The sequence below is a fragment of the Lepidochelys kempii genome, chromosome 1 (genome assembly GCF_965140265.1).
Source record: "Lepidochelys kempii isolate rLepKem1 chromosome 1, rLepKem1.hap2, whole genome shotgun sequence".
Taxonomy (NCBI): domain Eukaryota; kingdom Metazoa; phylum Chordata; order Testudines; family Cheloniidae; genus Lepidochelys; species Lepidochelys kempii.
Window position 1 is genome coordinate 250,136,722 of NC_133256.1, and position 12,429 is coordinate 250,149,150.

General features: G+C 40.2%; 1 protein-coding gene and 1 long non-coding RNA gene across 2 annotated transcripts in view; one reads left to right on the forward strand and one right to left on the reverse strand.

Annotated features, from left to right (window-relative positions):
* Nucleotides 1–12,429, forward strand: part of LOC140902904 (uncharacterized) — an 86,879-nt gene that overhangs the window by 60,772 nt on the left and 13,678 nt on the right. The window lies entirely within an intron of this gene.
* Nucleotides 1–12,429, reverse strand: part of IGF1 (insulin like growth factor 1) — a 77,236-nt gene that overhangs the window by 14,842 nt on the left and 49,965 nt on the right. Inside the window, exon 3 of the mRNA XM_073323488.1 lies at nt 3,126–3,307. Within this exon, the coding sequence (XP_073179589.1) occupies nt 3,126–3,307 (182 nt within the window). The remainder of the gene's footprint in view (nt 1–3,125; nt 3,308–12,429) is intronic.

Genomic DNA, 12,429 nt, shown 5'->3' on the forward strand with positions numbered 1-12,429 from the left:
AATCCTTTTCTCACTACCTTTTGTATGATTATGAATTCAGCTGTCAATTTGGATTCCGTCTTTGAGAAAAAATCCCTCGTGTAACTTTCCAGAGAGGGTCCTTCAGGATAGAGTTGTGACACCAGGCCACTGCACACTGTACTCAGTCAAATGGCCTGGGCAGACAGGCCTAACCCCAGAAAATGTGCTGCACAATGTAAAAGGCAAGTAACACATAAAGGGGAGATGCTCAGAGGCCAAACAGGAGACCAAGGTGGAGACATGTCCAGATGTGACAGTGGCCATGGCAGCTTACTTAGAGTCATTTAGATTGTAAGCTCCTCAGGGCAGGGACATCTTTTACTACATACATGTACAGCACTTAGCACAATAGGGCCCCGATCCTAGATGGAGTCTCTAGGGACAACTGCGACACAAATAATAATAATGCGGGACTCAGAGTGCTAGTGTAATGTATATGTGAAATAATAATGGAGAGCAAGACCAAAACAAGGAATCAGTGGACAACATTTATGCCTGTATATAATAGCTGTGGTGAATATTAAATTAATTTGGTTCTGGGGAAAAATGCCAGAACTACAGCTTTGGAGACTAAAATCATCTATTAATTTACAGAGCAGACACAGCACACATGGGCAGCTGAAATGCAAGTTTCTTCCCTAATGTCCCCTCATTGTGCCTCTGCTCTGAGCTAGTGAGAGAATTCGGAGGAGATCAGTTCATGATCATTTAGTGTTTGGCTTCTCTATTAAAAATGGCACCTACTGCCAACAGTAGTGATGATTTTATGATGTGAATAATTGTCCAGTGGGATCTGGAGTGAGGTTATAAACTCACTTCCAGTAGATCCACAATAGCCATCTGATTACATTTGGAGAGTGATGAATTGGTAACATAAGAAAGTAAGAAAATAAGAATGGGCATATTGAGTCTGACCCTGGGTTCATCTAGCTCAGTATCCTTCTTTCAACAGTGGCCAATGCCAGGTGCTTCAGAGGGAATGAATAGAACAGGCCATCATGGAGTGATCCATCCCCTGTTGTCCACTCCCAGCTTCTGGCAGTCAGAGGCTAAGGACACCCAGAGCATGGAATTGCTTTCCTGATCATCTTGGCTAATGGCCATTGATGGATCTGTCCTCCATGAACTTATCTAATTCTTTTTTGAACCCTGTTACAGTTTTGACTTTCACAACATCTCTTGACAACAAGTTCCACAGGTTGACTGTGCGTTGTGTAGAGAAGTATGTCCTTTTGTTTGCTTTAAACACGTTGCCTATTAATTTCATTGGCTGACCCCTGATTCTTGTGTTATGTGAAGGAGTAAATAACACTTCCTTATTTACTTTTTCCACATTGTTCATAATTTTATATTTCTCTGGCATATCTGTCTCTTTTCCAAGATGAAAAATCCCAGTCTTTTTAATCTCTCCTCATATAGAAACTGTTCCATACCCTTTATCATTTTTGTTGCCCTTCTCTATTCTAATATATCTTTTCTGAGATGGGGTGACCAGAACTGCACAAAGTATGCAAGCTATGGGCATACCATGGATTTATATAGTGTCATTATGATATTTTCTGTTTTATTATCTATTTCTTTCCTAATGGTTCCTAACATTCTGTTATCTTTTTTGACTGCTGCTGCACATTGAGGACATGTTTTAGGAAAACTATCCACAATGACTCCAAGATCTCTTTCTTGACTGGTAACTGCTAATTTATATCCTATCAGTTTGTATGTATAGTTGGGATTATGTTTTCAATTGTACATTTCTTTGCATTTATCAACATTGAATTTCATCTGCCATTTTGTTGCCCAGTCACCCAGTTTTGTGAGATCCCCTTGTAACTCTTCACAGTCTGCTGTGGACTTAACTATGTTGAGTAAGTTTGTATCATCTTCAAATTTTGCCACCTCATTGTTTATCCCTTTTTCCAGATAATTTATTAATATGTTGAACAGCACTGGTCCCAGTACAGCTTCTGGGGGGACCTTACCTCTCTCCATTTGGAAAACTGACTATTTATTCCTATTCTTTGTTTCCTGTCTTTTAACCAGTTACTGATCCATGAGAGGTCCTTTCCTCTTATCCTGTGGCAGCTTACTTTGCTTAAGAGCCTTTGGTGAGGGACCTTGTCCAAGGCTTTCTGGAAGTCCAAGTAGACTATAGCCACTGGATCACCCTTGTCCACATTTGCTGATCCCCTCAAAGAATTCTAATAGATTGGTGAGTCATGATTTCCCTTTAGAAAAGCTTTGTTGAATCTTCCCCAGCAACCTGTGTTCATCTATGTGTCTGCTAATTCTGTTCTTTACTATAGTTTCAACCAATTTGCCTGGCAATAAAGTTAGGCCTGTAATTGCCAGGATTGCCTCTGGGGTCTTTTTAAAAAAATGGTGTCACATTAGCTATCCTCCAGTCATCTGGTACAGAATCTGATTTAAGTGATAGGTTACATACCATACTTAGTAGTTCTCCGATTTCACATTTGAGTTCCTTCAGAACTATTGGGTGGATACCATCTGGTCCTGGTGACTTATTACTGCTTAATTTATCAACTTTTTCTCAAACCTCCCCAATTGACACCTCCATCTCAGACTTTTTTTCAGATTTGTCACCTAAAAAGAATGGCTCAGGTGTGGGAATCTCCCTCACATCCTCTTCAGTGAAGACCGATGCAGAGAATTTATTTAACTTCTCTGCAATGGCCTTGTCTTCCTTGAGTGCTCCTTGAGCATCTCAATCATCCAGTGGCTCCACTGATTGTTTGGCAAGCTTCCTGCTTCTGATGTACTTTTTGCTGTTAGTTTTTGAGTCTTTTGCTAGTTACTCTTCAAATTCTTTTTTCTCCTGGTTAATTCTAATTTTACCCTTGACTTGCCTGAGTTTATGCTCCTTTCTGTTTTACTCTGTAGAAAACTTAGAGGTGAAATATTCCACATTCAAGGAACCAGGCATTCCCTTGACAGACATTACTTTCCAAAAGTGCCACTAAATCTTTGATACCTATATTTGAAACCTACGGGATATTTTAAATAAGATTCACAATCATGATGCTTTTCCTTATTAGGTAAAACACATACTACTTGCTACATGACCAGGCTTGAGTAAAATCTCCTACCCTTTGTGCTTTTGGCATATCAGTGTGGCGCTGAGCACGTACAGAGCGTGCAGATTTGGGTGGCTTGATAGGAGCGCAGTACATTTCCAGCCTCCTCAGGTCACAGCTCTGGAAGCAGCATTCATCCACTATTCCCTTGTGGTGTAAACGTCTACTGGTGGATCCATACCCTGTTGGCTTACCTGCACACAACACAAATGGGAGAATTTTATTGTTGGGGAAAAAATGCAAAAGCCTCAGTAGCACTCCTATAATAGGCTGCATTATTATAGCTGGAATACTAGTGACAGCCTTAGTTAAGGCTGCCTATATGTTTCCATTCTAAGACCCTTTCTTCCATTGCTCATAACTCTCTGAATCATTCATCTGAAAATGGGCTATTATTTTTAACATTTGAGCAAAACCATAACTTTTCTTATAAAATGTTGTTAAAAGCTTTTTTGGAACTATTTTAGCACTAAAGAGGTTGAGGGTAGGAAGCTTAAATTTGGCAACGTACCGATCATCATTTAGGTGAAAACTGACTTTGAATTGGTGGAATTCGGGGTGTTTAAAGATCATAGTTTGTTCATAAACATCATAGAAAAGTAGGACTGGAAGGGACCTTGATAGAATCATAGAATATCAGGGTTGGAAGGGACCCCAGAAGGTCATCTAGTCCAACCCCCTGCTCGAAGCAGGACCAATTCCCAGTTAAATCATCCCAGCCAGGGCTTTGTCAAGCCTGACCTTAAAAACCTCTAAGGAAGGAGATTCTACCATCTCCCTAGGTAACGCATTCCAGTGTTTCACCACCCTCTTAGTGAAAAAGTTTTTCCTAATATCCAATCTAAACCTCCCCCACTGCAACTTGAGACCATTACTCCTTGTTCTGTCATCTGCTACCATTGAGAACAGTCTAGAGCCATCCTCTTTGGAACCCCCTTTCAGGTAGTTGAAAGCAGCTATCAAATCCCCCCTCATTCTTCTCTTCTGCAGGCTAAACAATCCCAGCTCCCTCAGCCTCTCCTCATAACTCATGTGTTCCAGACCCCTAATAATTTTTGTTGCCCTTCGCTGGACTCTCTTCAATTTATCCACATCCTTCTTGAAGTGTGGGGCCCAAAACTGGACACAGTACTCCAGATGAGGCCTCACCAATGTCGAATAGAGGGGAACGATCACGTCCCTCGATCTGCTCACTATGCCCCTACTTATACATCCCAAAATGCCATTGGCCTTCTTGGCAACAAGGGCACACTGCTGACTCATATCCAGCTTCTCGTCCACTGTCACCCCTAGGTCCTTTTCCACAGAACTGCTGCCTAGCCATTTGGTCCCTAGTCTGTAGCTGTGCATTGGGTTCTTCCATCCTAAGTGCAGGACCCTGCACTTATCCTTATTGAACCTCATCAGATTTCTTTTGGCCCAATCCTCCAATTTGTCTAGGTCCTTCTGTATCCTATCCCTCCCCTCCAGCGTATCTACCACTCCTCCCAGTTTAGTATCATCCGCAAATTTGCTGAGAGTGCAATCCACACCATCCTCCAGATCATTTATGAAGATATTGAACAAAACCGGCCCCAGAACCGACCCTTGGGGCACTCCACTTGATACCGGCTGCCAACTAGACATGGAGCCATTGATCACTACCCGTTGAGCCCGACAATCTAACCAGCTTTCTACCCACCTTATAGTGCATCTATAAGGTCATCTAGTCTAGTCCCTTGCACTGAGGCAGGACTAAGTATTATCTAGACCATCCCTGACAGGTGTTTGTCCAACCTGCTTTTAAAAACCTCCAGTGACTTCGGGCTAGTCTACACTAGAAGGGCGACAGTGGCACAAGGGTACCGATGTAGCTGTGCTGCTGTAGCCCTGCTATAGCAGACACTTTGGCCCAACGGGAGAGAGCTCTCCTGTCAGCATAATTACTCCACCTCCCTGAGCAGCGGTAGCTTCTCCTGCTCACGTAACACTGTCCACACTGGTGCTTGGATAGATGTAACTTACGTTGCTCAGGGGTGCCTTTTCTACACCCCGAGCGACTTAAGTTCTAGAAAAGTAAGCACAAGTGTGTGCAAGCCTAGAGATTCCACTGCCTTCCTAGGTACTTTGTTCTAGTGCTTAACTACCCTTAAAGTTAGGAAGTTTTCCTAATGGCTAACCTAAATCTCCCTTTCTGCAATTTAAGCCCCTTGCTTCTTGTCCTGTCCTCAGTGGTTAAGGAGAACAATTTGTCCTTATTGAATTTCATCCTACTTATTTCAGACCATTTCTCCCGTTTGTCAAGACCATTTTGAATTCTAATTCTGTCCTCCAATGCATTTGCAACCCTCCCAGCTTGGTATCATCCACAAACTTTACAAGTGTATTCGGTATGCCATTTATCCAAATCATTTATGAAGATACTTAATAGAACCAGACCCAGAACAGATCTCTGCAGGACCCCACTCAATAGCCCCTTCCAGCTTGATTGTGAACCATTAATAACTACACTCTGAGTATGATTTTCCAACCATTTGTGCACCCACCATATAGTAGGTTCATCTAGATTGTATTTCTCTAGTTTGTTTATGAGCAGGTCAGGTGAGACCGTATCAAAAGCCTTACTAAAGTCGAATTATATCACATCTACTGCCTCCCCACTATCCCGACTTGCTACCCGGTCAAAGAAGAATATTAGGTTGGTTTGACAGGATTTGTTCTTGACAAATTCATGTTGACTATTACTTATCACCTTATTATCTTCTAGGTGCTTACCTTGATTTGTGCTGGAAATGGCCCAACTTGATTATCGTACACATTGTAAGGAGAGTGATCACTTTAGATAAGCTATTACCAGCAGGAGAGTGGGGTGGGGGGAGAGAAAACCTTTTGTAGTGGTAAACACCCATTTTTTCATGGTTTGTATGTATAAGAACATCTTCTGTATTTTCCACAGTATGCATCTGATGAAGTAAGCTGTAGCTCACGAAAGCTTATGCTCAAATAAATTGGTTAGTCTCTAAGGTGCCACAAGTACTCCTTTTCTTTTTGCGAATACAGACTAACACGGCTGTTACTCTGAAACTTGATTGTTTGATTATTTGCTCCATTATCTAAACTGACTAGTCTATAATTTCATGGGCTGTCCTTTTTCCTCTTCTTATAGATAGGTAATGTATAGTAGTTTCTTTAAGATAATGGATAGTGCTGTTAAGATACTATTTCCTAACATTTTAAACAAAAGGGGGCTTCCTTGTGCCTGCATGTGAGGCTAAAATTAAGAGTAAAGGGGAAAAATATAGTGAATTTCTACAGACTGTAAGATGTTGTTTAATCAGAAAACAGTAAGCAATAGAAAGTAAGGTTGAGTTAGCAGTGTCCAGTAAAGTGCTGTAAAAGCAGTAAGCATTAAGGTGCATGGTGAGTGAGGGAATGCTGAATACTGCTGCCTAGCACTGTATAGTTATGACATAATGTATGAAACAGGCCTGGTATTGCTTACTGTTTGCTGCTTATTGTACACTATGGTCACTGAGCAGTTGCGATAAGTGTGTGCTCTGTGAACGAGGCAGTGTTTGCCCATTAAATGTTTGTGAAAGTAAAACTTGATTACACTAATGTTTACCCGATGTGAATACAACAGGGGAACCAATGCAGCAGAAATGAATCCACTTAATAACTCAAATTAATGGTCACAGAAAATGTTTTGCAGTATTAATCCAGCTCTAGACAACAGTGTTATTAAAATCCCCACAACATCCACTTCTATTTTTCTCTCCTTCTGATCCATGGCTTCTTTCTTTCTGACTGTCTTTTTTTGATTTCTCATATAGTTTCTGCTTTTCTCTCCACTCTTTGACATTGGGCAGGGAGTTGGGCATGGAGCAGCCATCTCTTTGCTGGGCGTGTAGTTTCACTACTATCCAGTGATGACATCCAGTTGCACTGTCAGGAGACTGAGTTTTAGGAAGGGACCAGGGACTCAGGCTGGATGAAGAGTGAAACTGTTACAAAGTTGATTAATTTAGTTTTTCATTGGGAAAATTTTCCTTCTTGCCCTTTTACAGTAAATTCTGGAGGCACATCCATAAAGACATCCTGGACTTGTCAGTTTGGGAAGACAGTACAGTTTGTACTCCTTTGTAATTAAAACAAATAATCACTGATCAAGAGCCCCTGAGACCACAGTACATCCATTAAAAAAAAAAAACTTTTTTAGTGATAAAATATGTCTAACTTTTTAGCCAGGGATACCGTCAGCTCAGAACTAACTGTCCCTGAGAGCTTTGTAAACTTAAACAATAGGGTTTTTTTAAACATCCTTTCCCAGGGATTATAAATTAAAGAAAAAGAAAAACATGCTTATTTAGTACATTGTAATCCACTGAGGACCTCTATACTGTACATTCTCTCCTAAATTATTCCTTTCATAAGGATAAACAGGACAGCAAGCCAGTAATAGATTATAGTAATATTTTATGGCATAGGTTTGTTTTTTTGGGGTTTTTGTGTGTACCACTGAAATGTCTTATAAATGTGCAGAGATAAAGACATTTTTAACGGATTATCTAGATTATTTTCACCCAGTAAGGAACACTACTACCTGTGAGATATGCAAGATCTGATTCTGAAGCTTTCTAACTTGATCTCCTCAGCATAACTTATTTTATAGAATTTAGTGTTTAGGGGTCAAAAATAGGGTGGCACTTATTTTACTTGATACTGGGAGCTGTCTCAGATTCTCTTAGTTATTTTCCATTTAAATAATTTCAGGTTAAATTATGTCCCTGCTTGTGCCTGTGTAACTCTCACTGACACAGATCTTCCAACTATTCCTAGAAACTAGTTTATTTATCAAATTTAGCTTTTTTCACTTTACATATTGCCCGTTCACAGATTGTAATTTTAAGAAATCTGTTGTGGCTTGTTTTAATTTAGGTTGTAAAATGTTGAGGTCAAGAACTTTATTTTTCACTTGACATGTGTTTTTACAGTACCTAGAAAGTACTAATCCTGACTGGTTCCTTTGGGTGCTACTGAATTACTTAGGACCTGGGAATCATCATCAAAAAGTCAGTCTGTTCTCAGTCATTCTGCTTATCTTCTTAAGGTATGTAGAGTACAGACATAGCACACCCAGCTAGCACTGGTATAAATAGCAGTGTAGACAGTGAGACACTGCTTAGGTGAGTACAGAGACACACCAGAACCCTACAGTATATACCCTACATGGCTGTCTACATGCCCAAGCAGCACCTTCTCTATCTACACTGCTATTTTCATCAGTGTAGTGTGCCACTACCTCCCCGCTGCTGGAGTCTTCCCCTGCTGCAGTGATAAGCTCTGGTACTGGGAAAAGGCAGTAGGGAAAGGCTCTGGGAGCTCCCCACTGCTGGAGCCTTTCCCTGCTACCTCCTACTTGCCACAGACTCTCACAGTGTGGACTTAGACTTCCTTTCACTGTGACAAGGAGCTACATGTACCCCACATGCTGCTGCAAGAGTAGACAGTCTCATACGGTCCTTATCACCATAATATCTGAGTCATTGGGAATGTCACCATTGTTTTTCATCGATCTAAATGCTATGAGATTTTAGCGATAATCATAATATTTAATACTTCTTTATCACCTTTCATGAAAAGATATCGCAAACAATAAAGCCTCCAGATGGGGAAATTGAGGCATAATAAGATTAAGTCACTGTCAAATACTCCTATAAAATATCAGTCAAGTTGGATATAGAACCAAGTTCCCCTTCACTGACTACATGTCTTGTGAATGACAGTGTTTTATGAATTTCCCCGAGAAGATAACAGTATCCCTGGTTCTTTAACAAAGCCAGTGAGGTGTTACGCAGATGTATCAGAACATTTTTTACACTAACAGTTTTCTTTAATGGTAATTTTTTGTCTCACTGCTGTTGCTATTTGCTGTGAAGCACTGTTGACTGAACTGACATTTCTGAGACATTTGTACTTAAAGAGGCTATAAAGGAAGTAGTCAAATTCAAAGAAAGTTTAAAATGCCTGAAAACTTCCCAACTATATTGAAGTGTATTACAGTTAACATTTGATTTTGATATGAATAAACAAATCAGAAATGAGTTAGTAGTTTGAAATGATTCTACTGGAAAGCGTTTCCTCTCTTTTATGGATCAGTAGACCCTGCCAGTGTGCTCAGGGACATTCTATATTTATATAGTATATGCTTTTATTTTATCACTTTTTCCTAGGGTCAAGCGTTTGAGCTGGTGTTTCTTTTCATACATTAATCTTGACAAGCACAGATAAGGGAAAGCCTAGACATACTATAGCTGATATACTGTACTACATTTTACTTTCTAGTATGATACTTAATCATCTCCCAGAAGGCCACTTGATCTTACATTTACTGTGACCAGTAAAGGGACTCTAGCTGTCTGTTCCAATTTTTACATGACTGACTTAACTCTCTGCCGTGGCTTTAAGAAATCAAGATCTGCTCAATACATAAATATTGGAATTAGACATGCTTTTATTTGTGGAAGTAGAAATACAAAACAAATATTTCAGAACTATCTGGGAAGGAGTGTTGTGTAATAGTAGAGCATTGGAGTTGGGACTTCTGGGCTCTGTTCTCAGCTTTACCACCAAGTTACTGTGTGATGTTGTGCAATTATGGAATTCCAAATCATTATTATTAGTCCTAGTAATTAATGTATTAATTTATTATACTGGAACTACTTGCAAGCACTGAATAATAAACTTAGAAGGCGAGACCCAGAATCTTTAAGGAACATTAAATAGGCAATTTGGAATGGAAATCCCTGGTATATTGGTGTCACACTGAACATATCTGTGTATACATCTTGGTATTTATTTATGTGTGGGTGTATACATCTGGCACATGACATCTTGGATTCTCATTTTGCATTAACAAATAATACTTAGAGCATATTAAGGCTAACTGATATCACTGTACTGGAGATCAAAGAACAATCCATGTTTCATAGATTAAAACATCCCCATCTATGCTGCTAGTTAAAGGGAAAAGGTTAATTTGATAGCTAATCAGTTTCAGAAAATGAGTTTAAAAGGTCATTTCAGGTCCTTACATGGTGTGCTGTTTTTTGTGGATCTCATTCTAAGGCACTTAGCTCTTTCCATTCATTGTGCAGGGTGCCTAGGTGCATAACTCAGGCTTTGTGGGTTGCAGTGTTGCTCCGTTGATTGTCTAGGCACCTAAAATTTAGGTGTTGTAATGCTGAGCATCACAATGCCTAAGTTGCTTTGTAGTTTTGGCCTAAGTGCTATCAATACACAAAGGAGGCGAACAAAGGAAAATAGATTTTTTTCTCTAGTCTCTTTTGGTTATGATAATTTCAGGTGTTACCTGTAACACGTCAGTATTAGAAAAATGAAACCTTTCAGACAGAAGCATGATTTTTAAGCTGACTGTATCCCCTTAAATCAAGTGCTGCAGTATACAATAACATTTATTATCCCAGACAAGGTCCCAATAATAATTACAGTCAGATATGATAACTACTTCACTGCAGACCTGACAAGGAGTTCTTCCTGCAAAAGGACTACAGGATCAGGCCCTCTGGTTCCTATTCAGCAAAGCACTAAAACATGCACTGAACTTCAAGCACAAGCTTTATTGATATCCTAAATGGGGATAGACTTAAGCATGTGCTTGGAATGCTTTCCTGGATCAGGCCCTACCTGAGTGACCGCATGAGAAAATATCTAAAAAAGGCAAGTAGGCCTACACATGCAACATCAGTTGTCCTATTCCCAAGAAATTTTATAATAAAAGGAAATAGGCTGAAGGGGAGTTCATTCAAGGGAATGAGCTCCCTAACCTTTCATTGCTCATATTGTAAACTGTTACCTAAAAGCTACGATTGCCTAAAAACACTGACAGGTTTCAGAGTAGCAGCCGTGTTAGTCTGTATCCACAAAAAGAAAAGGAGTACTTGTGGCACCCTAGAGACTAACAAATTTATTTGAACATAAGCTTTTGTGAGCTACAGCTCACTTCATCGGATGCATGCAGTGGAAAATACAGTGGGGAGATTTATATACATAGAGAACATGAAACAATGGGTGTTACCATACACACTGTAAAGAGAGTGATCAGGTAAGGTGAGCTATTACCAGCAGGAGAGCGCGGGGTGGGGGAGGAAACATTTTGTAGTGATAATCAAGGTGGGCCATTTCCAGCAGTTGACAAGAACATCTGAGGAAAAGTGGTGGGGAGGGGGAGAATAAACATGGGGAACTAGTTTTACTTTGTGTAATGACCCATCCACTCCCGGTCTTTATTCAAGCCTAAGTTAATTGTATCCAGTTTGCAAATTAATTCCAATTCAGCAGTCTCCTTGGAGTCTGTTTTTGAAGTTTTTGAACAAAGCCCATTGCCAACTGTGCCCACATATCTATTCAGGGGACACCATCATAGGGCCTAATCACATCAGCCACACTATCAGAGGCTCGTTCACCTGCATGTCTACCAATGTGATATATGCCATCATGTGCCAGCAATGCCGCTCTGCCATGTACATTGGTCAAACTGAACAGTCGCTACGTAAAAGAATAAATGGACACAAATCAGACGTCAAGAATTATAACATTCAAAAACCAGACAGAGAACACTTCAATCTCTCTGGTCACTCGATTACAGACCTAAAAGTTGCAATTCTTCAACAAAAAGACTTCAAAACAGACTCCAATGAGAGACTGCTGAATTGGAATTAATTTGCAAACTGGATACAATTAACTTAGGCTTGAATAAAGACTGGGAGTGGATGGGTCATTACACAAAGTAAAACTATTTCCCCATGTTTATTCCCCCCCTCCCCCACTGTTCCTCAGACGTTCTTGTCAGTTGCTGGAAATGGCCCACATTGATTATCACCGCAAAAGGTTTTTCCCCCCCCCCTCTCCTGCTGGTAATAGCTCACCTTACCTGATCACTCTCATTACAGTGTGTATGGTAACACCCATTGTTTCATGTTCTCCATGTATACAAATCTCCCCACTGTATTTTCCACTGAATGCATCTGATGAAGTGAGCTGTAGCTGACGAAAGCTTATGCTCAAATAAATTTGTTAGTCTCTAAGGTGCCACAAGTGCTCCTTTTCTTTTTAAAAATACTGATTGATCCTGATATGCCAGTATGACCTATCCAGTCCTACTCACCCACATAATTCTTCCCTTGCGTTCTGACTCAACTTCAAAACTGCTCTCTGGCTGCCATCAAACAGTTCTTTATATTTACTCAACCTTCAGAATGATGCCTTTGGACATGTAACAGTCCTAGGAATTCCTTTCTGCTGATGTATACTGATG